Raw genomic sequence first — 25,861 nt, 5'->3', positions numbered from 1 at the left:
AGTACAAATATTTGTTTCTAAATCAGTTGCCAGATTCCTATAAATTTTTGTTTTTCTTTCGCGAAACCGATGAATTTATTGTAATTAAATTTATCCAGGACAAAAATCTAGGAGTCTGCTTTCAATTCAGGAGAAACATTTATTTCTATTTCCAAGTAATATTGATTGTATAAAATGTTAAGTGTTCGGATTTGGAGAACTGAGACAACGTTATTAAGCTGTTTACTGGGTAAAATATTATAATCTATATTTCAGATATAATAAAACAACTTATTTCAAATGGAATACCCCATATTTTCACTCAAATTCGGATACTTTCAATAACTTTTGATAATATTTGCCTTTGGTTTCAAAAAACACCATGTTAGATAAGATGAATTATTTATGTTTGTGAAGGAGCTAAAAACCTTTTTTTTTCTGAGTTTTACGATGCAATCGTGTAAAAAATTGTGCAATATTACCTAGATAAATTACAGGATATTAGAAAACTTATATTCGGAACAGAAATAAATTTAATTAAATGAAGGACGACTATCTTATTTACACTATTCGGCTATTGTACTGAGTGCTGAAGAATTAAATGATGCATTTGCGATATTGCATCATGTTGAAAAATTGAATGCCAAAAAACATTAGCAAACAGAAAGTTAGAAGACTTGTTAATATGATCGCAAAAATTATAAATCAGGCTGGCAATACACCCGGAAATCTATCTTCTAGGACCTGGAGTTTGGTGTTTGATGGTTTCGTAAAAATCAACTTGTTATAACTTACGAGGGATTTTTCACATCCTGCAAACTTCTGCCAGTTACCATAATATACACTAAATCATGTACCAAATTTCACAAATATATCTAGAAATCGTTGTGTATATAATATAAAAAAAATGTAAAGATTTTATCACCCTTTATTTACGTTGTTTAGAACATTCCTTCATACGATTTTTTTAATGAGCTTAGGAATCGCCCTCTTCATTATTGACACATCATTAACGAACACCCTGTATTTTGAAATGAAATGTAACAAGAATTAAATTAATGAGACTTTGTGCGAGAACGCTTATCGAAAAATACTGTTTCGTGATGGAAAGTGGCGTGTCCATAAACAAAAAACTACGTTTAAACATCAGCTGGAGACAGGCAGACAGACGATCGTGTTATCGTAGGGATACACTCCGAAACGAAATACATTCGATGCTTAAAACATTTTGAGCGGCAGGACGAAGGCAATCATTTGCGGCGGTTTGGGGATCATTCTTGTAGATGGCGGATGGTTTAAGAATGGGAACATTAGTAGGAACCATGTTTTTCGTTTTTTTTTTCAAAGAAACTTTCACATACTATATGAAAATTTTCTGGATTCCTCCTGTTTGGTTACTGATGAATCGAACTTACTGACGTTTCGCCAATCATCCTGTGGACTTCTTCAGATAGCTTAATTGTTTTAGATTCCACCTCGATTCGTCAAAAACCGACGCAGGAAGAGGAATCCAGAAGATTTGTAAATAATGTTTAACCGTTTTCAATAAGGGTTATTGTAAGGTTGATAAAAGTTTTCATAACTTAAAATTAGCTTCTTTGCAATTCGTTGTACAGGTTTTATTAAGTGTTGAAAACTACTATGTCTGGACGTTGGGCATAAGAAAAGTAGAGAAATTATGCTTATCTTAATATTTTATAGCAAGGGGACACAATTAAGAGGATAATTATGCTCAAGTTAAACCCTAAGTTAAAACTTCGCAAAGTTTTGTCCGACACTCATTGGTGCCCGATCTTAATTAGACTGGCGAGCTCATGATTTTATAATTATTTAAGTTCAGCAAACTAAAATTAATAAATATTGGTATATATTAGTTCCACATAAAATACATAAAACATATTTTATAATTTGTCACGAACATTAAAATATTTCTGTATAGTTATGATATCGTACTCGGAAAGCAGATTAAATATGCTTGAAAAAACATTAAACCCGTTTTATATTTCTTTTCAAAATATTGCTTTTTAATACTTTCATTTGAAAAATTGTTCTTTGAAACAACCAACATTTTGCTGACATCACGTCAATATTTATGGGAACTATTGAGAATTATCTAAATCCAAAACTGTGGAGATACGACTATGATGAACTTTTAACTGTCTCAACTCACATCACAGAAGTCAGAATTAAAACACTTTACAAAGAATCACAAATAAAATGAGTCCGAAAGTAATTCCACTATTTCCACTGTGGTCGTTTCATACGTTCAAAACATTACTGATCATATATCAGAAGTTCTTAAGAAATATAATGTTATATAACCAGATTTACCACAGGGCGAAAAATATCAACTAGGCCAAAAGAACAGAAAGAGTCTTAAGAGTACTACAAATAAACTCATCCGCAATGGCAGTACATAATCATGGCGTCGGATCAAGTCTTATTCGCTCAAACTAAGATCCTTTCGTGTAGTCTTTTAGCAAAGAAATATCCAAAAATCCCCTTCCCTTCCCCTTCCCTTCTTTAGCTCCATCTCCCTCAAACTCGCACAACAAAAAGTTTTCTATCTGAAAATGTTGCCATCCATACCCTGTCATGCCACTGATGACATAGTAATAAAAGCTAATATAATAATATAATAATAATTATTTTGAGCCGTTGAAACATATCACTTTTACGTAACGGTGACGTCATTGGTATGTATGAATCCACATTAAGAAATAAGTGAAGAACTTCTTCTTATCATGGGATCTTGTCAGTGAAGGTTAGCGACGACACTTCTAAATCAGCCTCCTGCCACATTAGTGTAAAATAACACTTTATACATATATTTTTGAGAAATATTGGTATTGAACTCCCGATACGAACCCAAAAATATAGCCGAGAAGTTCTCACTCCCCCCCCCCCCCACACACACACGTCAAAGTTTGATTCGCTTGCACAGAAAAAACAATCCTCAGGGTGAGCCTTTGGCTTTGTAAACTCACGAGAACATATTACAGGATTTTTTATATTCGCCATTAAATTATACATAAAACTGTCTTTGCATCTCTCTGACCCAACGTTCTTAAATGACCTTGAGAATGAGCAAAATATCCATAAAATCGGAATTCTGTAGTTCTGTCTTTCAAGGCCCACGTCATGTAAACAGTTTTATGAACAAGTGTTATTGGTCATATGTTAATTTTTGTTGTTCTTATGAGCTCTTTTCCTCACCATCCTTGAAGTACGTTGGAGTTTTTGGCTCAGTTTTTTAAAGTGGTTCTCCTTCAAGCCTATTCCGCAAGTGAAATGTAACCATTTAACCTTGCTGATGATTCTTTTGGCTTCTTTAGAGTTAGTTTCAGAGCCTCAGTGTTTCAGTTAGGTTCTGAAGAAGCCACTGGGATAATTGGCGAAACATAAGCAAGTTCTATTAATCCACAATAGGTCTAGGAGGAATTCAGAAGATCTGTAAATAACTATTTAATCATCTGCTTATACAAAATCCTTCATCTCGATCAGGGATCTTTCAGATGCATTTCAGATCATCTTAGAAACATTCCGTAGGAATACTATTTACAAAACTTCTGGATTCCTCCTGTGTCGGTTGATGTTGAACTCACTGACGTTTCGCCAATCGTCCTGTTGGCTTCTTCAGCGCTTAACTGAAAGGACATCCTTTCAGTTAAGCTCTGAAGAAGCCAACAGGATGATTGGCGATACGTTAGCAAGTTCGACTCAACATCAACCAACGCAGGAGGAATCCAGAAGTTTTGTAAATAGTATTACCGTAGTCTGTGGAAATTTCTTTGAAAAATCCCATAGGAATTTTGATGTTAAATGATGATAAAGCAGTTGCCTAGTACATCCTTGGGATGTTACCTGAAAAATATAAACATTGTTGTACTGTTTCTATTTTCAGAGAGGGTTGTTTCTAGGATTTTTCTACCATGTTCTCTTGTATTGTGCAGCGCAAACCAACTTTCTCACGGCTGTAACCCTTTCCACATATGCTTTAAGGATTGAAATTGGAGCTGGCGTTTGAATCATAATTGCTAGCAATAGAATTTTGTTAATTTTCCTTCAGTTCCATTCAATTGTATTTGTTCTTATACTAAAGCGCGTTTTATTGACCAACTCATGACCACTGCACCGTTGCTAGTGGCAACAATTATAAAAAGCCTGGACAGGAACCGATTTGCTTACAGTCATTTCCGGTCTCTTTGTCAGACAAAGGCATTCGCTTTCTGAGAGATGATCATTGAAATATTAAGAAATGGGCGCTTATTTCCCACTACTTAGAAAATTTGACACTTTAAAAGGATTGCAAAGTTTTTTATTTTATTTTCCCGTGCGTTAAGAAGACGCTACATTACTTTTCGGAAAGGAATGTCATAGACTATCAACTTAATAAATACAAGGAAAGATTTACATGAAGGCAGAGCTGGGGAGCAATTTACACTTGCCTAATATAAGGGACTACGAAATGCAATATCTTCATTTTATTTATTAATTTAATTGTCCAATCGAGTCACCTAGTCCTACTCAAGGGTCAGCTCCAGCTTCCGTTGTTAAACTTATGTGTGAGTGTTGATTTGAGCTACACTACATTAACCTCTAATTGTCAGGACATGGACATGGGAAAAACGACTTAAAAAGACGGACCGAGGACTTCAATCTACCTCAAGGGTAGTTTGGAACCGAACTCAAAGTACGGAATCAGAGGTGAAAAAATTTTTATTTTATCACTAACCCTCAGTCAGACCTCGCAGCGAAAGAACTGCTCTTTCATTTTGATGAACAATTCCTCTACCGTCATGTTTGTCCATTCTCTTATGTTTTGAAAGATGCATTCATTTATTTATTAATTGCATTATGGTTTTAGCAGATAATATAGGCTATATAGGCTGACTTGCGTATCTTAATAATGTTTAGAATCTGTTGGAATTATCTGTATTTGTAAGTAAGGAGGGTAGCCTACATTACAGCACATGTTTCAGCAGGTCCGTTGTGCCTTACGTCAAGCCTATTGACGTAGGCGGTGACAAGTGGTTACCGTAGGGGATGCATATGATTCGCCAACCTTGGCTTCACTTCTAATTAGGATATTCGCACAGAATGTGTTCTACTATCTCGTCTTCCTGTTCGCATACTCTACACGTACGGGTGGTACTCAAAGCCAATTGATAGTTTTTAAGTAAACTTTGACTCGTAAGAATACTTGTCTCCATTCCTAGCTTTTTCCTGGACATAGTCAGGCATTGTTTGACTGCTGGTTTGGATAGCTCAATAACTTCCTAACATTAATTTTAATAAAATTAAATCAAACTTGTTGACATCTCGCTAATCATCCTGTTGGCTTTTTGAGAGCTTAACTGATACTGGCTCGCATTCCACTTATATATTGTTTGATGGGTGCGGAACTAAAGGAGCAGGAGAGGATTTGTTAATAATATTACTGTGAAAGTTTTGTGTAAGTTTACTTGAAAAATATTTTTTTGGTGTCTCAATATTGTAGAATTTTTTTCCGGGAGTTCTACTTTATCAGCTCTTTAATGACTGACGTTGCCAGACCGACAGATGGCTCCGGTGTACGTCTAAGGTCTATGAAGTACCAGAACTGCTTGTCTGCTATCTGTGTAAGGCTTGTCGAATATAAATTCTGGAGCAATTGAATTCTTACTGTCCGCCAATCGTGGCAACAAGGTCGTCGCCTCATTCTAGATCCGATACCGCATGATGGTAAGAAGCTGTTGCTGATAATTCTAGGTGTCCAAGGTATCCTTAATATACACCTATACAGTCACATCTCGAATAACCCAAATTTTGTCATGGTTTCACTTTTCATAGTCAACCGTTTCTAGCAGTCGATCATCCTTCTCAAGTTTATACTTCTGTTTGTGAAGATTGATGAGTACTAGACGTATGCCTTTCGAGCTATTGGTATTGGTCTGGATCTAGTTAGTTATTTGTGAATGATCCGAGATAATTGCATTTCAAAACAAACATAAGTCGGATGTAGAACACTATACAAAAATAGGAAGATATTTAACATACACCATAAGTTCCAATAATGGAGAATTTGATATATCGTTTAAACTGCATCTGAGTCATTGAAGAGATGTCGAGGTTAAAATTCGAGTTAAGTGTATTATACGAAATTTGCATTCTTAGCAAAGGGGAATGCTGCCCTGTGTTGGTTCTACTATGACGGATTTCAAAGAGATTAGCGTATTTTAAATCTCGAGCAGGAATTCTAAAGTTTAGTTTAGTTTGTGAGTTTGTTATTTTGTAGAGCATACGCAAGTCTGCCACATTTCGTTTATCTTCCAAACTAAGTATTTTGAACCGATTTTTAATCAGGCGATAATCTCTGTCTTCTATACGAGTGTGGGTCTTAAGAGCGAGAAATTTTAAGAATTTATTTTGAGTGTTCTCGATTCTGTTGATATGAAGTGCTTAGCGTGGATTCCAGATAACAGGTGCGAAAGAAATCCTACCTTGAATAAAAGCATAATATAAGGAAATAAGCGTTCTGGGATCATTGAAGTCAAGGGAATTTATATTAATAAAACCAACCATTCTATTAGAGTCATTTGACCACCAGAAAGCAGTATATTGCAGCATCTAAAACAGTTTCTTATATTGTTGATATATATAATAAAAAATAGTTGGCCCAGGTGACTATCCTGAGGGACTCCAGACGTTGCATGAAACGGGTCTGACACATGTCCAGTAATCGACACAGCGCTCTCCTCTCAGAAATATAAGACGTTTTATTTGTTTACTATTCCATACAAGAACCGAATTTCGTGTTTATTTTTTAACTATGACTGTTTAACTTTTTGGATATTGATGGTGAGTGATGCCTCTCTGAAAATGCAGTGATTTGGATATGTTACCCGTTCAGAGCTTTCCCAATCTTAATATGATCGGTACACGGACGAGTCACAGACAAAATTCTGACAAATATTTTCGAATTTTAATAAATGTAGACATGGCCGGTGACCACTCGAAACGAAACAGCCTGTACATGTACATTATATGTGTTACTAGTGGTTAGTTTTTATTCCTGCTTTAAGGCGAGTCCTAAGGTGACAAACCACGAAACCAAGATTTGTATGGACGACGAAAATATACAACCGAACGGAACTTTGGATAAAAGTCTCGACACTTTGACCGACTACCTTAGCATGGAGAAGGAATATTTTTCCGAGAACGGGGATAAAGGTAACTTATTTGCAGTTCGACGGTTTTTAAATTTATGTGAAGGGCGAAAGCCATTTCCATTCTCTTAAAATTCACCCCCAAACTTTCTCAGATTATGTCCATTCGTATTTTTTCAGCTGACTTCGCGACGGTGTTTAAAAAGGGTCTGATGTACAAGGGAATATACTGGCCCAGTTTAACGAACAGTTTTCACTACAAACACCTCGAACTGGCTTACCTCAGATACTCGCACAGGCAAAGGCAGAAGGCCCTGATTATCGTCAATATTGTCGATTTAATCTTAAAGGTAAGTTGAACTTTAGCCTATTAATATATACCTTGTTTTATAAAGGCGCTGAAATAATAGCGAAAAAAGGAAATAAGAAAATCTTAAATTCCAAGTTGAAAATAAGATAAAATGAGATTGCCCACTCTTAAGTCTCGTTACATTGCTACCGAGAACGTAATAGGAAAAGGCAACTGCAATGAAATTTTTTGGGGACGTTATTATAATAAGATCCGTGTACTATTCTTATTAATAATTTAACACACGATAAGTGGTCATACTGTAATAATGGTATTCATATTTTTATTTGTTCGTGGCATTTTTAGGCCAATAACTCAAACCAGTGCAGGACAGTAGTAAAGAAATTCAAACACAACACTCATGAATAAATTCTGTTATATTGCTCGCTGTAATTGTACCGTATGTCCCAGTAAGAGCAATGAGGTACGGTATTGGTAAAACGGATGTTCCTAAAGGTTTGAAGGCGTAATTAAGACCCGTTTCCTGCAAAAATTTTCGTATGTCAATGATAATTAAAGCGAACACTATTTTAAAATCGTGACAATTTAAAATATTTTTTTCAAATGTAAAGGGGTAGGGGATGTTCCAATATTTGCCAATGAACTTAAACAAACTTGGAGTAGTTTAGAGTATCAAGGGTGTTATGAGCGAGATTGTGGAAATGGAACGACTTGATTTTTTTTACGTCATTAAATAGTCAAACAAGAACGCAATAACCCAGTGAAAACCGCGTCTCAACATTCTTATCCTAACGGCGCCTATTAATTAATAAATTCATCTGAACATTATGGAAACAACATTGATAACGTTAAAACACAACAAAAATTACTGAAAGGAGAACCAGAAATTTATAAATACTCAATGTGCCGCTATTTGCTATGCAGAAATTTATCATGCGGCATGACTGTTGTGTGTAATTTCAGCTCTTGAAAAGTGGGCAATAGCATTTCATATAGGATGAAACTATATTTTCAGGGGTAGTAGCCCGAGTTTGATAGAAAATATCTTTTATTCTACCTCAAAGATAAAAGCCCAGAACAGTAAGGTCTGCAGATCTGGCATGCACACTCTTCAATGTTCACAAACAGAACTCTAAACTTGAGGAGGTCGATCCACTGCTATGTTTCGTTGACATACTACAAAATGGGGTGGAAATATTAAAAATGTCTGAATCATTCGAGATGTGACATCTAGAATTACGAAAAAAACTGTTTGGAATAGTCTTCTCGTTTGCAAAGGATTTTTTTTGTATAAAATCGGCAAGTGGTTTCTTAAAACGTTCAAATAAATTTGGACATTAACTTTTATATATAGAACAAAGAACAGTCAAAAGAACAGCTGAAAGTAGCAAAACCGTTTGGCATCCAACCCTAGAGCCACAGTGTGAAATAGATATTATTTTTCTTCTAGGTACAGGTACATTCAAAATGCAGTTCGATGAACTGCCAAATCTCGTCTAAATAATATATGTATTTCGTTTTTTATGCGAAATTGATGAATTTGAGCTAAATATTTTTGTCTCCACCCCAATCTTCGGGTCCTTTTAATGCAATTATGATTTTCAGTATTTTAAAATCTACATCCGATTTTGTGCAGAAAATGGCGCAATGTTTCATTTTCTTTTAGTTTCTATTACAATGATTCAAATTGATTGGATTGGATGACTCTCGCGTTTACTTGCGAATCTATCACCATACCCAAATACTTTCATTATGCCCTTGTCAGAATATTTTATATTTTTGTATTGAATTATGATCAAGGAATCGACGCAAGGTTGACCTTGGAATGAGAGTTAATCCTGTTTCCCCAATGGCAACTTCTTTGTCTTTCGGCCTTTTTAGAAGATCAATTTTTGTAAATCGATCTTCTGGTAAACGTTGACTGATGATGAAATTTAAAATGTATATACATGGAAACAATATCCTCAGTTAATAAAAATAAAAATATAAGCATTATATACATTTTACCACCACAAATGATTTTAATAATTCCAAGTTGTCAAAACTACTAAAATAAAAATACCTCCTTGTATTGATAAACGTTTGTAAAACGAGTTTTTATTGGTTTATTCTCGGATCATTAAGGGTAAACGGCCTTTCGTTTATGATAGATTACGCAAGTCACTTCCACTTATCGTGTGCTGGACTATACAACCCTGCTGACCAACTTACAGGGGAGTTTTTTATGTTTAGCACAGGTCTCTCGGAAACTATGAAGATTTGATAGCTGTCAATAGATATGCATATTACTTTTGGATAAAATGGCACAACAAAATAAAACTTTGTTTTGGCATATATATATATATATATATATATATATATATATATATATATATATATATATATATATATATATATATATATATATATATATATATATATATATATATATATATATATATATATATTCTCACGTATTGATTCACGGATGGAAAAATGTGATGACACTATATTCCGGGATATCATCCGTTCGCTCGTTGAACTCCGACTGGAATCCTGCATCCGACTGGAATCCTGCAAATCTTGCATCCGACTGGAATCCTGCAGACGTTTCGCCAAAATCTCACTTGGCATCTTCAATGCTCGCGCTCCGAAAACACTTCGAACACAGTGTTCGAATAATTATATTGTAGCATTGTATTATTTAAACAACTTGCTTGCTTCATGAGGTGCAATATAAATACGTAAGTTTTAGCGATTGTAAGTGAAAATCGCAGCACTTGCACAAGAGTAATTTTGTAAGTGGTTTCGGAATGTGTGACAGCGCCATAAAGACTTGCTATTTAAGATTTTCTGGGCATATGATTCAAAATTTAACAATGTTCATTCGTCATAATGAACATTTACGATTCCAAGAAAAGCCTTTGTATGTTTCTCTTTCTGCTACAATAAATTTTTGCTTAGCTGGGTGCATAGAAAAATCGCTAAAAATCAGTTTTTGATATATCCATTGGCAGCTTAAAAAAACCGAAAATGGTTTACAAATCCGCAAGTTTCTTTCCATTTACACTTTTTTCGGTCATCAGTCATCTACAATACTTTTGTGATGAATTCCGTGCTCTCTTACGAGGTTTGTTGCTGCTAATCTCGTGGTATCCATAATGTAGCGGATTATCTTTTAAAGCGCACTAAAAAGTCAGTTATATTCCCAATTCATGAGGGGAGTACACGCTTCTGATGTCCAATTACCGGCATACATTTTTAGAGAAGAATAGAGAGAAGAATAAGTCGTTGCCTCTATTTTTTGATTTGAGGATAGCGTTTGATGTAGTAAATAGAAAATTAATTGCTCATTGCTGGATGAAGACTTACCTCAAGGGTAGAGAACAAGTGCCACATTGAAAAGTATGTGACATTTCGGTCAATTCCTATTGTGCTCCAGTTATTAGTGGCATGAGTCTAGGAAGCAGTTCTATTGAGCAACTATGAAGCTCAGTACAGAGGTACAGAGTAATGCCATTGTTAGACAATGTGGAGTTAGACAGGGTTGTATTCTGTCTCTGACATTCAACTTATACTTGGAGGAAATATTTACCACAATGTTGGTAAACATCGACCATGGAATCCTGCTCAATGGAAAACGTACTATTTGTCCACAGTCAGATTGGTTTGCTAGACCTGATGAACAGCAAAAACGATGCCAGTGAATAATATGTCTACCTGTCAACTGTTAAGCAGAGACTTGAACGGGTCTCTAAATTCATCTCTTTGCGAACTAGAAAGCAAGACAAACTTTTCGCAAAATGTCAAAAGTTTTTAAAATCCGCAAGTCCATGGCAAGAGGGAAGAGGGTTCATAGTTGAAGAACTTAAGAACATGGTTCCCCAAAACAAACACTGAATTATTCAAAGGAGCCCTAAACCAGGTCATTATAGACAGGATGGTCGCTAATAGGCGCTTGACGAAAAAGCTGCCCGTTAGACTCTACGATATACTTTCCACTGCGTCTTCAAGAGTGCGTTTAAAAAAAATGGCAACGAAAAACATAAAATTGTTTTATATTTTTATGTAATATATACTAAGATTTTGTTATTGTTAGAAGTAACATTATCCTATACTTTGCAAAAAAAAACACGGAGGAAACAAAGATTTATCTATTGCCTATTGTCTACTTTTTGACAGTAAACGTTGTGATTTAGTTCTGGTTAGTTCAACCGAAGTTCTCAATTTCCTCGCCCGATCGGATAAAAAGGATATTACGTATCCCTTACTCGACTCGGTTTCCCGTAAGCTAAAAAGGGTTTTTAAATTAAACCACGTCTGTCGCATCTTTGTGATGAGATTGCAGTATAAGTTGATCATTTAAATCTCGTGATAGCGAGCCTGCAGGTCATAAAGAGTTTTCCTTTCAGGTAGCTCTGATATTCGTATGGGCGTACAGCGAAAAACACATAGTCCTATCAACGCACGCGGACGAGATTACTTGGTCCGTTTGTTGCATGTCCGTCAACATTGCAGTTTGCGTGTTGGGGTGGTGGAGATGCTTTGCGAACAACTACCTCCATTGGGCAGCGACTTGCACCTGGCTGCTGCTTACCACGCAGAGTGAGTTCTCGTTAGTTTTGGCATTAAATTAGACGATAATACTTCTACAGGGTGTTTCGAAAAATTTAAGGTGGTAATTCCTTGTATATGTTTTTTATATAAAATATTAAGTATCATAAAACCACACTTTCTGCATATTTTCTTTTTTTTTTTTTAATGGAGGAGATTCAGTTAGACTACCACTATCGTTCTTCTACTTAACTAGATTTTTATTATTTTGGAAAAATATTTTAGTAGTGTGCTGTCAAACAGTTTAAAAATTTACATTTTTAAATTATTTATTAATTAAAATTTATGAAATTCATTAAAGATAACAAGTTTCCGAGGCATTTCTGCATTCGCGTAATTCACCATTACTGAACAATTAATTGATCAGATAATAAATTTTTAATTAAATTAATCGAACTTTGAACTAAAATTAATTGCTCAGTGTCAAATAAACCAATAATAAGGAATGCCTTAAGGAGTGATTGCAGCCCACTACATTTCATGATTTTATTGCATTCTGTACCAAATATGTTTGGCACAAAGGCAAAGTTTAAGGTTATATTTTACGATAGCCTAAAAACGAAAAGTATTCAATCTCTGTATCATTACTACATAATTGGATTATTCTACACTATTAAAATGTTTTAATGAATTCAAAATTTATTTTACGCCGAAAAAGTTTTATTGTTATTATTATCCAAGATTGGTAAGTTATTTGTTGCAGATTTATGGTTATGATATAATATATTTTGATCTTTTTAGTTAAGAAAAATTAGCTAATCTTAAGATAAGTGTACCTTGAAAGCCCAGTGGCCTTCTTGCACTTTTTATTGAATAGTCTTGCCAAGACTTTTTTGCAACCTGACGAGAGAAAGTGTTGACATACTCGTAATTAAAAATTTAGTTCGAAGTAATGAATCATATGCAGTGTAATACTCCCTACAAAAAATTATTGCTGATAAAAGCAAGTTATTGTTCTTTAAAACTTCCACTAAAATTAATCATCTCACATCTTGCATAGTTATAAATGATTTACTATCGCTTTAACTACATCAGCCAAATCTTCTCTTGGTCTTGGTCTTTTTCCGGGGTCTCTTGTTTCCTGGCGACTTTATTACGTTATCATTAGATTTTAAACGCCTTTTTATTCTTGCAACAATGGATGAACTAATATTTAGTGCCTCAACCACCCGCTGCAAAATTAGAAGGAATTACTAATCAAATGATATCCACAATTGTCTTAGTTATATAAACCTCTTGGATAGCGAACAGTGATAATTTAACTTTTTCTTGTTGAAAATAATTTAGCAATGATACTACTGGACCCTGCGATTAAGAGTTAAGGATTCTACCTGTCATAGCCAAAACTTGTTCAACAAAAAATTAAAAATAACTGTCAGTTTAAAACTATTCCTTTACATGTATATCTTTTAAGGCGCAACATTGGGTTTTACATGGTAAACATTCAAACCCTTGTACACATTTGTACTGTGCCCATCTTGCTACAAATGTCCAAATACTAAAGAACACTTTAAAATAAAAATGATGTCACAGAAAGACAATTATGGGGGACGAATCACTTGACAATAAAAGAGCCTCCTATTGTATTTTTTCGGCTTGTTTTGACAATATTCATATGTTGATATATTTTTGATATCTAAATTTCTTCAAGATTTTACAGAAGAAATATGCTTAACATGCGTTTTAATATTTGAGAAGTAAAACACTGTTTGGCGTATTGACTTGTTACGTAGTACTTTGATTATTATGCTGACAAAGAATTTTTGTTCTGGAAAAGACTAAAAATGATAAATAGCAAAGATTGTATATGACAAAAATGAATTAAAAAACCGATCATCAAAATATAAACACAAGCTAAACGTGTTCATTTTTATCGGATATGTGCACCAGCCTTACTGTTTGGTTAGGACAACAAAATGGGTAATTCTTTTTTTGTAATGCATTAAATATAGAATCTATTGTTTTTATAGAAAGTAATATATAATGTGAAATAAGTAATCTACAAGAAAAAGAAGTGTTAGACTAATACTAATAGTAATACGATGGCATAAGTACAACAGCTGAAATGAAATGAAAGATTATTAAAAAACTTAAATTTATATTACTGATGTGGTGAACACATGATAACAATTTCAGTTTACTTTCAAGTTTCTGATGGACTGCACATAATTTCTGGATGTAACATATAATATAAAAATAAAAATATATTTGGGTTAGTGTCGTATTTGCCACCGTTATTTTTTTTCTCGTTTGCATGAATTTTTGAAAATGACATATTTTTAAAGGCATCGCTTTCTGCTGTTTTTGTAGTGTTCGAAACATTAATAAATATCCGCCAATTTACTTAAAAAAAAGAAATTAAACATAAATGCCATAAAGTTTCGGCAATGAACACTCTAAAAACTAACTTTAAGCTCAATTATAATGAAATTCCCAGTTTGGACGCAGTTAAATATTCCCGTCGGTTTCATAGATTTGAAAAATGTTTACATAATGGACTTTCTTGTTCAAAAGCAAACTTTACGAGTTTGGTTATGCAAAATTGACAGTGCGGCTAGTTAAGTGAAGTTAAAGCTGCGACAATAGACTTTCGTTTACCAGAGAGTCGTATCACAAATTATTCGGCGATGATGAAACTTAGTTAGTTTTGGTAGTTTTGATTGGTAGTTGAACCATATATATAACAAATATTCTATGTAGTTGAATATAGAATGATATTGCGTAAAACAGTTTCCCTCATCTGTTCAGCTAAACCACCACATATATTTCGTTTTTTAGTAACATATGATTTTCGCACTTTAAAAAGCTTGCAATTGGACTCAAAATAAATATGATTTTATAACAAATATGGTGAAGTTTCAGTTTTTTTACTTGATAGATTTAGTGCTTTCTACAGCACACCTCTGTGATACTTATCCATTACATTGACACTATTATCCACGATGTTTTTCAAAAGATAACTTTCAAACATATTTGAAAAATTTCTGCGCTTGTATTTTCACAATAGTCTAGGCCAGGGGTTCCCAAAGTGTGCGCCGCGGCGCCCTGGTGCGCCGTAGAATGTAAAGAGGGGCGCCGTAAGTCCATCATCATTCATTATCCGAAACATGTCCGAAACAAATATACGCGGGTACCTTATTTGAGCCCTCGCATCTATAAAAACATAGTTACCTACTAACCATCGCGTCGCGGCGTTTCTCACTCGCCAAAAAACCTACGCCCGCGCCGCCCTGATACCCTACCCCCCCTCCTAAGTCTTTAGTAGCATCGGGCGAGCTGCGACGGACGGACGTGTCATAGTGTTTTCTTTCGCTTTGTTTTTCGTCAAATATCTCACGCAAAATGGACAGATTTTTATTAAATAAACAAGTTGGCAGTCCAAATGACAGTGATAATGCATCAACTAGTAATGGCAAGGAAGCAAAGAAGCGGAAATATCGTAAATACGATGATAGCTATTTGGACTTTGGTTTTACTTCAATAGAAGTTAATAATGAAGAAAGACCGCAGTGTGTGCTTTGTTTAAAAATATTGTCATCCGAAAGTATGCTTCCAAGTAAGTTAAAGCGACATCTTGAGACAATTCATCCAACTATGGTTGAAAAATCGCGTGATTTTTTTCACCGAAAATTACAAAATTTAAATAAAACAAAAAACGTATTCACTCAGCAAGCCTCAGTACCTAACAACGCACTGTTAGCATCATTCAAGGTAGCATACAGGGTGGCAAAATGCAAAAAACCTCATACTATTGCAGAAGAGCTTATTCTACCGGCTGCTCTCGACATGGTAAACATTATGGTTGGAGAATCGGCAGGAAAATTAATTTCCAAGGTACCCTTATCTAACAACACGATCGGTCGAAGAATCCATGACATAGCTGAGGATCTCAATTACCAATTAATAGAAAAAATCAAAAACAATTATTTTGGTTTGCAACTTGATGAGGCTACTGACAGTAATAATGATGCGCATCTTATTTGCTACGTACGCTTTCTGACTGACAATATTATTGTCGAAGATCTGTTATTCTGCAAAACCATTACCGAAAGTGCGAAGGCCCAAGACTTATTTGAAATTATTGACAATTTTTTTGTAGAAAATGGTTTGAATTGGGAAAAGTGTATTGGTATTTGTACTGATGGCGCTCGATCCATGTCTGGCAGGTATGGAGGAGTACAAGCGCTTATTCGTAAAAAAGCACCGAATGCTTTGTGGACCCATTGCATCATCCATAGAGAAGCTCTTGCATCAAAATCTATGAGCTCCGAACTTAACCAAGTACTGGAATCTGTAATTAACGTAGTAAACTACATAAAAACTAGGCCTCTTAAGGCCAGACTTTTTAAAAAACTATGCTTGGATATGGGGGCTGAGCATACGGCCCTGCTGTATTATTGCAATTCACGGTGGCTATCACGTGGAAATGTTTTATTTCGTGTGTTCGAATTACACGAAGAAATTCGAACTTTTTTACAGCAAGAACGTCATGAAAGCGCCAAATATTTTACTGAACCAGACTTTTTGTTAAAACTAGCATATTTGTGCGATATATTTGAGAAACTAAATAATTTGAATCTGTCTTTGCAAGGTAATAACACGCACATTCTGAAACTATCGGAGAGAATTGCGGCATTTAAAAAGAAACTACAGTTGTGGATAAATAAAATGAATGAAGGCGGCGGTCAAGATTGCTTCCCGCAGCTGTATAAATATGCGGCATCTAATGAATTGGTTGTCTCACCAGACCTGATTGCCCTCTTCACGGAACACCTATTGAAGCTCAGCGAATGGTTTTCGGCGTACTTTAAAGATGATGATGTTGAAAAATTTGCATGGATCAAAGATCCTTTCCACGCACAAGCTCCACCAGGGTTCACATCACAAGATGAAGAGAGTCTCATTGAGCTCTCTTGCGACAGCAGTCTTAAAACTAGATTCATCACTTCCGACTTGTTGGAGTTTTGGTTATCAATTCAAAATGAATATCCAAATTTAGCTTCAAAAGCTTTAAGAATTTTCATTCCGTTTGCAACGTCATATTTATGCGAGTCTGGTTTTTCAGCTGTAGCTGTAATTAAGAACAAATATCGCTCGAGAATCAATGTGGAGAAAGAAATGAGAGTAGCAGTGTCAAGTCTTATTCCCCGCTTTGAAAAACTGTGTGCATATCACCAAGCTCACCCATCACATTGATTTGACTGACAATCGTACATATTTTATTTTTGTTTTTCATAAGACTTAAGAAATACACAAGTTATTTCCAGTTTTAATTATTTTATAATATTAAAAAGTCTGTTTGATTGTAAGTGTTTTAATTTATAATCCTATCTAACCTAACTACTATCATAAACAATTATTATAGGTGCCTATTTCTTCTTTTTTAAAGAGCAGGGCGCCGTGATAAAGTACTAAATTTGTAACTGCGCCGCGGGATAAAAAAGATTGGGAACCCCTGGTCTAGGCTACATTCCTTAATGTTTCTCGCTTAGCTGACATTTTTTACTGTAATCAACCTAGCGTTTATAAAAGTAAATTAAGCAATCCAAACCATGTGATCAAATATGGCTGTCTGGGACAAACAATTGTACCAGGTCAAGTAGCAGATCATTTGTCTGGTGAATTTTGAAGTGTTCAGACCGATTTTGATACAGTCCTATTTTGTGTGTAAGTTATTTTGAGACAGAGGAGGAGATGAAGGCTTTTAAGAGTTTACAAGCTTATGCGTACTTTGAAACTGGCTTTCTTTTAATAGTGGGTACTATAAAGGTCGGTATTTTTGTTTAATAAGTTGAAAGTGACCTCATCTAGCGGCATCTCTTGTGTATATATGGAAGGGTATCTGGAAATTACGCATATTTATTAAAAATAAATCATATAGTGAATGTTGACGAGTCTCTTAAATTGAAAAGTCCATTCCTATTTAAAAATGAGTTTTAAATATGTTTGATAACGGATCATATTTATTACTATCAAGTTCAGATTTATATCGTATTTGTATATAATATTTGTATCAAATTTGCAATATTGCGATTTTGTTATATGGTCGCCAAATATATTCTATATCTACAAAGAATGTGTACAAGAAACGTGTAGAACAAGGTGGTTTCACTTTGAATGTGTTACTTTACAAACTGTTCTCAATGCATCTTGGTATTGCTATTTATGTTCCCATTCAAAAAATTTTAAAAATAAAGTATTTTTTTAAGTAAAAACTAGTAGAAAGTTTTATTTTTACTTCAATACAACAGATGTGAGTATTCAGTAGGTGTTTGTTATGTCATTATAACTTGTGTGTAATGGTTTAAATAAATGGTTACATAAAAAAATTGGGTGTTTACAAATTATGTGATAGAATATGCTGATGACTAACAGGAAATGCTAGCTTCAGTATTCTAAGTACCAGCGACGCGACTCTTGGATAAAAACTTTATATATATATATATATATATATATATATATATATATATATATATATATATATATATATATATATATATATATATATATATATATATATATATATATATATATATATATATATATATATATATATATATATATATATATATATATATATATATATGAGAACTTTGTACTTTGTGTTTAGTTCTCCTTGTAACGGGTTAAATAAAACCTCGTAGTTCTGTTTGTAAAACAAAAAAAGGTGTTTTTTAAAAACGAGATCCTTCGTTCGAAAACCTTAACTGGCGCAGTGGTGACGGATTTGAGGTAGTTTTCGGTCAAAGCCACGTCATCGGGACGATTTGATCGCGAAACGCGGGTTTCAACCCTTAGACACCAAAACGAACCAGTGATAGACTGTCTGACAAACCCAACGTGATTGAGTTCGACTGAGGGCAAGGAAGGCAAGAAATCACCCTCGCAAGCAGTGCTACGCAAGGAAAATTCCAATAGGAAGAATAGGCTGACGACTAAGAGAAATCAAGGTTAGTGCCCAAAATTCCTGTTATTCTCCTTTCATCTTCCCTGGTTAGGACGGTGGAAATAATTTTAGGATTCTTAGTTTTAAGTTCAATTTTAAGAAATTTCAAAATCAATTAAATTTATGAACGAAGATAAAGACGTCGACAATTTAAGTGCGTATTTAACTTCGTTAAATTTAGTGGAAAAGAAAGTAGAGAATAGTCAAATCAATTTGAAAATGAACTCTAATCAATCCTCGAATTCAGGTGTAAATTACACTTTGTTAAAAATGTTTATAGATAGTATTCTGCCATATAATGGTGATCCCAGCACTTTAAATAGTTTTGTATCAGCTGGAGGTTTCCTTTTTCATACATATGGCCAAGGAAACCACGAAATTTTAAAACAATATTTGTTAAGGACTATAAGAATAAAACTTGATCGCGCACAAATTATAGTAGGCTGTAGAATGGAGTTAGTAACGTGGGACAATATTAAAGTAGCTTTGTTAAATTGTTTTGGCGATAGACGAAACTTAGAATGTTTAGAACAGGATTTGTTTATGGCCACCCGCTTTAAAAATGAACATCCTTTAGATTGAAAAGGAAACTCTATTTAAAGCAGATATTCCGGCTTTCCCAGAATTAAAGGCTAATACCAACCTATCTTTTATTCTTTTTGACTTTCATAAATTTTTTGACGGTATAATAGGATTAAACGACCTAAAACGTTTTAATTTTTCTATCGATCTTGTCAATAAACAATTAAGGAATAATACAACTAATATACCAATTTTATTTAGACAACCACAAAACGAAATATATTATATTACTGTGAATACACACGAAATTGTTAACGTAAGAATTCCAGTAACAAAAAACAATGATGTTATTATTCCCGAGAAAGTCATTGAAGGTCTCTATTTTTCAGAAACACTTACTACTGCAAAAAAACTAACCAAAACTAACCAAAACATAAAGAACAATTTAGTAAATGCGACCTTTACAAAATAATTCCTTGCGAACATTTAAATTTAGAAAAAAAATCTGCTATAACAAGACTTTGTAAAGAATATAACAATATTTTCCATCATGAAAACAAAAAGTTAACATTCACCAATAAAATCAAACATTGTATAAGAACAACGGATGAATTGCCTGTATACACTAAATCATATAGATACCCCTTTATCCATAAAGAGGAAGTTCAACGGCAAATTAACAAAATGTTAGACGACGAAATCATTAGACACAGCCAAAGCCCTTGGAGCAGCCCCATTTGGGTAGTCTCGAAGAAACCTGACGCCAGCGGCAAGCAGAAATGGAGGATTGTTTGTGACATTCGTAAGGTAAATGAGAAAACGATAGACGACCGCTATCCATTGCCTAATATAAATGATATACTCGATAAATTGGGACGGTGTAATTTTTTTTCAACTATCGATCTTTCATTTGGTTTTCATCAGATCGAAATGGATCCGGAATCATTTGAAAAAACAGCTATTAGTGTCGAGAATGGTCATCTTGAGTTTGTTAGAATGCCTTTCGGATTGAAAAATGCCCCCGCGATATTCCAGCGCGTCATGGATAATGTTTTGCGTGATGTACAGGGAAAGGTTTGTCCAGTATACATGGACGATATCATAGTATTTTCGTCAGTAGATAGGTTATGACAGTTCAAGAATAAATTTTCTCATTTTTACATGTAAATTCCCATAAGAAAATTTAAGGTTCATATTAGCGGAAATTGGTCCCGCTCAAGGTCATTCGATCCATACCCTCTTAGCACCAACCAACCTACCGTCTCCCCCTCAACCCCACCCCTCCCGCAACCCCCTCCCACAACCGTCACCCCCCCCCCCCCCTTCCCCACCCTCCACCACCCACAACCCTCACACCCCATCTCGCAACCACTCAACAGATGTGTGTGTAGTCGTCACGTGACTCACCTTTTTTTTCGCGTCTACCGAGGATCGAACCCGGGATCCGTCGCTTGTCGACCGCAGACTTTAACGCCGAGCTAACGAGCATATTAAAACCAATGTGTAATTATGTGTTTGATCTCGAGAATGATGACTCATCTTATTCCTGCCGAAGATCGAACCCGAAACCCGTCCGTCGTTGAACGGTCACTTTAATGCCGAGCTAATTATGTACCACCGGTTTTCCCCGGTTCCGTTCCGTTGCTGCTAGATGTCGCGCCTGCGCGCTCTCGGCAGTATTCCTATCAGCAGCTGCGTCACCGCGGCAGGTGACGGAGACGCTAGGACGGGATGACGCGGTGATCGGGAGTATAGGATCGACGGTAAACAAGTCGAGTGACTTATATATAGTGTCTTAATAATCAGGTACACCCGGTGTGTCCAAGTTTAATTAAAGAAAACTATATACAATAACAAATATTTATCGAGGAGGGTCTTCTTCTTCTTCTTTTTGCGTCCAGTTAGTCGGCCATCCCGGTGATCCTGTTGATGACGTTCTTGTTCCCGTTCTTTCGAGAAATCTATATAGGAAATACACTCCTCACCGTCTCCCTCTGTCAACCACCCACCCTGCTGGATGCGCTAATATAATGTGTGTGAAAATTACACACACACATACCAACATTCACATTTCTACTTATTGTCATTTAAAAAACATTAAAAACACTATATACTTCAATTTAATTTGATTATTTTTGCAAAGTAAAAACGCGGATTATTGTCAAACCGTGTTTTTTCTAGAACAAACAAGAAACAAAATATGTATATGTCGCGTTGCCTATAAAACACATTTTTAAAACAAAACTTTCAGTAAGTGACGTAGGTAAAGCCACATTTCTATTCCCTGTCATTTAAAGGATATTTAAAAAACACTATATATTTCAATTTAATTCGATTATTATGCAACGTAAAAAAGTGGATTATTATATTATAAAAACAGGTAGGAACTGACCAAAAAAAGTGATCATTGTTTTTTGTTATTCACAAATCACTGAGAAAATTAACGAAAACTGAAACCCACAAAAACAAAACAAAAAAGACTCGCACTGTATTAGGGTAAATTAAAATCATAAAACTTATCAGTTGTAGAGTCATTGGGAAATAGATATCGCACTTGACATTGCACTGAATATAGTCTACAATACACATTAAATGTATTTATTCACATGTTCTCCCTGCAATGGTTAAATTAAAAATTAAAAACTGACTTAAAAATCGAAAGGCACAAACGCCTATTTGAATAAACACGATGAACGTATGTTGTCACCAGAGAGCCATGCAGGTGGGAGGCTCAAGGTCCACGTGCTCAGACGGGAACGACTTGACACACAACCGCCTCGGACGTGCAGTCTGCCGCATGCAATTTTAAAGCGTGTCGACTTTCACATGACGTAATTTGGCAAAAAAAATTAACACCCAACAAAATTACTGATAGCACACGCAAATATATTTTGCGCCATAAAAGCAAAGGCGATCCATCCGCCCACTAGGATATCGCCGCACCGTAGTCTCTTATCTGCGGTTGCGAGGCATTGACATCGCAAATTGGTTCGAGATAAAGTTGAATATATAGCACATTTAATCTTTAAATAAATGTCTTCTAGATTGATAAACACTTTTTCAAAATAGGCATTTGCAAATCGGTCATCTGTTTGCTGTTAACAGTAGACACGTACTATAGGTACTGGTTAGTTGCAAAAATTAAAAACCATATTAACAGGAGTCAAACTGTTTATTGACAGTGGAAAATATAATAAAAGTAGTTGGAGGTAATAAGCGAAAAATATTAAGGCCTTCCGGTCATTTTTATTCTAAATATTCATAAAATATAATGAAAAAGATCAAAATATTTCATGCATTTTTTAAAATAAAAACTTAACGAGGCTGCCAGACGTCAATTGAGTCCTTAAGTGCACCTCATTCGATTTTTAGGAAAAACAAAATTTCAAAACAAAACCAATAAAACACATTTACAATCAAGCGGAGACAGTTTCTTCTTCCATAATTGAATAGTGTCCCCACGGCAACGTTTCTACTGATGACTTTGATATGTGACGTTTATCATCGTAAGGACTTAACCCGATCTTCTTTTGGGATACTGTGTGCAACTCCAGTTTGCTCGCTCTTATTAAATTCTGTGATATGCTTTTTTCAGAAAAATTTTGCAAACAATCGACGAAATCTTCAAAAGTTATCTTAGTTTTGATGACGGATTTTTTAACTCCTTTGATCCTCTTCGTAACACCCAAGTTTTTAAATTCACGTTCAAATGCTTCGCGATCTGTTTCTGCGGTCATCAATTGTTGTTTTGCGGTCTCTTCTTCCTCGGGTGTTTTATAGAACTTTGTGGCGTACATTTTAGCTCTCAGTCCGATAAAATGAGACATAATTCGTCCATTATTTTCATCCTTCATCAGACCCAAAACCTTTTTATTGACTCTGGGTATATCGTACGGATTATCCTCCGCATAGTCGGAAGTATCAAAATACTGGTAACAATCCATTTTTAGAATCTCGTACGGGTCTATGGTTAATATCTCGTATACAAGAGAATCGGTGTCGGTATATAAAACTCGGGAATTGGAAAATCTTTCTTGAATGTAGTTGTAGTGAAAGTCATAAATTGTTGTTTTGGCTATCTCCATAATTGACATCCCAACGTAGATAGGTTTGTTAAAATATATTTCAGATTTTTTTAATTCAATAAGAACGAGGTTTTTACTAATTATAGTTGCACTTTTAAACTCGGGTCGGGCAATCAGAGCTTCCGCACCGTAGCGACCTTCCCAGTTTTTCACAAGCTTAACGTTGGAATGGTTCCGTATGTTTTCCATTGTTTTTCCAAACACAGCATTGATCATCAATTTAAACAAGTTCTTTTCAAACTCGTTTTTGGCAGCCTGACGTAGTGCAATGTTTAGGTCGATATAGGCTTTTAACCAAGGCGACTGGCTGAACGAGATGACTCGATGTACCTTTCTTAACTTAGCTCCCAATTGTAGCGCCTGTTTCAGATTACGATAGTGAATGACATACTCCTGCTTGTCGTATAAGGTGGTCAGTAATTTTTGATTTTCGGATTCTGGAGGGCAGCGATGTTCGGGACATGGAGGTAAATCTGCAAATTTGTCGTGCAACTCCTCGGGTATTTCCAAATCGACCTCCAAGATGTAGCCGACGTCCGACTCGTTGGATATATTTAAAATGTCAAGATTTTCGATTTGCTGTTCATCCAACCAATTAAAACCTCCGTACGGTAGGTATTGAGACATTGCCCACCCGTATTGGTTATTGACGTCGAAATACATCAAGTATTTATCAACTTTGGAGGGATCGTAGCTGTGCATATATTTGTTGTTGGCTTCCGCATATCGTTTGGAGCACTGACTAAGGCCTCCTCGCATTCCTTTCTCGATAAACAAAATCATGTCGACGTCAGTGAGTAGATCTAGTTTTTGCTTCAATTTATACAACATGCAGCTCCACGCGTATCCCGGCAGTGTGTACGCATGTGCAGGATCAAGTCCATAGGTCTTATGTGACGTTTCTCGAAACCTCTCAAAAACGTCTGCCAAGAGCAGGATGTCCGTCTTCATATAAAGTTCAGAATAATCCTGCAAATTTCGACATCCAAGTTTCTCCCAGACTTCCTGAGCACGTTTGTAATCTTTTTTGGTCAACGGTTTGTCATCCAATATGTTATAAAATGCCGAAATAGGAGGCAAAACAGTTTCTTTCAACGTATTCCATCCATTCATATAATCGTAGGGGAAAACGCCTTTTTGTTTCAATATATTGGCTTGCTCCTCCGACAATTCACTAAATTCGAGCTCCAGTATCGGATATTCCGTTAAATTAGCCGCCAGCTTGTCCAGGCCACTCGACATAAATCGAAAACTGTCGATGAATCGGAATTTCACCAAGTTGTCATTTAGGTGCCACGTAAAGGAAATATACTTTTCCTTGTTTACAGGTAGCAAGTCGATCGACCCATCACATTTGGCTAGAGCTTTTATTATTATATTTCCGTCATACGACGAAAGATTATGAAATACTACGGGAACGGTGTGGCCATCCCTAAATTGGAGATTACAATTTTCGTGTGCGGGTCCCCTGTATTTCCCAGTCAGGTGACAATGGTCTCGAACTTTTTTGTCGTCTTTTTCAAACGCCTTCTCGCATATGTGGCACAATTTAGACTTGTAAAATTCCATTTTTTGTCCAGCTGTTAGTTCATCCATTAATATATCACACAAGAATACCGTCTCAATGTTCTCAGCTAATTGCTCCATCTCATTGCAGAACCATTCCGCACAATCCTCTCCCGTGTACGACCGATAATATGAAAGGGAGTCGTCATATGAACATTTAAAATAATAGCCTAGAGAGTACGGAACATGGCGCTGATACTTCTCGGTGTCGGACGCTGATTTATCACATTCGGGAACCAAAAAACATTCCGTGTCGGCATAAACAATAAAAGGAACCTTCTCTTTGTACTTAAAGTCCTTGAATTGCACAAAATTCTTGCCTTCTTCGGGAACCCTCGGAATTTCTAAATTTTTGTTTCTCTTCTCACAATCATTGGCGTGCTTCGCTAGCTTGTCCTCGGAATGAAAATAATGCAAGCAACGCTCACAAGAATATTTTCTACCATCATGTTTCGAAAGTTGGGATGATAAAAGCCGAGACATACTTTTGATCCATACATAATGGTACGTAACGGGCGTAAAATTGATGGGGTCTTTTTCGGTAAAATACTGACTTTGTATCTGTAGTAGGTTAACGTGTTTGACCTTTTTATCTTTGGTCAGATAAGCAGGAACAACTTGAAACCTATTTGATGATTTTTTCAGCAGCCTATAAACATTCACCGAAACATTATTTTGACCTTCGAATCTGGGAATTTGCCGCAATGTTATT

The 25,861-nt window shown here is 35.4% G+C and overlaps 1 protein-coding gene across 1 annotated transcript in view; it reads left to right on the top strand.

Annotated features, from left to right (window-relative positions):
* The window catches only part of LOC132696188 (adenylate cyclase type 8), a 263,174-nt gene that overhangs the window by 123,595 nt on the left and 113,718 nt on the right, over window positions 1-25,861 (top strand). Inside the window, exons 4-6 of the mRNA XM_060660881.1 lie at window positions 7,044-7,191; window positions 7,308-7,477; window positions 11,829-12,021. Of these exons, the coding sequence (XP_060516864.1) occupies window positions 7,044-7,191; window positions 7,308-7,477; window positions 11,829-12,021 (511 nt within the window). The remainder of the gene's footprint in view (window positions 1-7,043; window positions 7,192-7,307; window positions 7,478-11,828; window positions 12,022-25,861) is intronic.

Source organism: Cylas formicarius, unplaced genomic scaffold (assembly GCF_029955315.1).
Source record: "Cylas formicarius isolate icCylForm1 unplaced genomic scaffold, icCylForm1.1 PGA_scaffold_1__22_contigs__length_36826433, whole genome shotgun sequence".
Classification (NCBI taxonomy): domain Eukaryota; kingdom Metazoa; phylum Arthropoda; class Insecta; order Coleoptera; family Brentidae; genus Cylas; species Cylas formicarius.
Note: the sequence above shows the minus strand (reverse complement) of the source record. Positions and strands in the feature narration are given on the sequence as shown.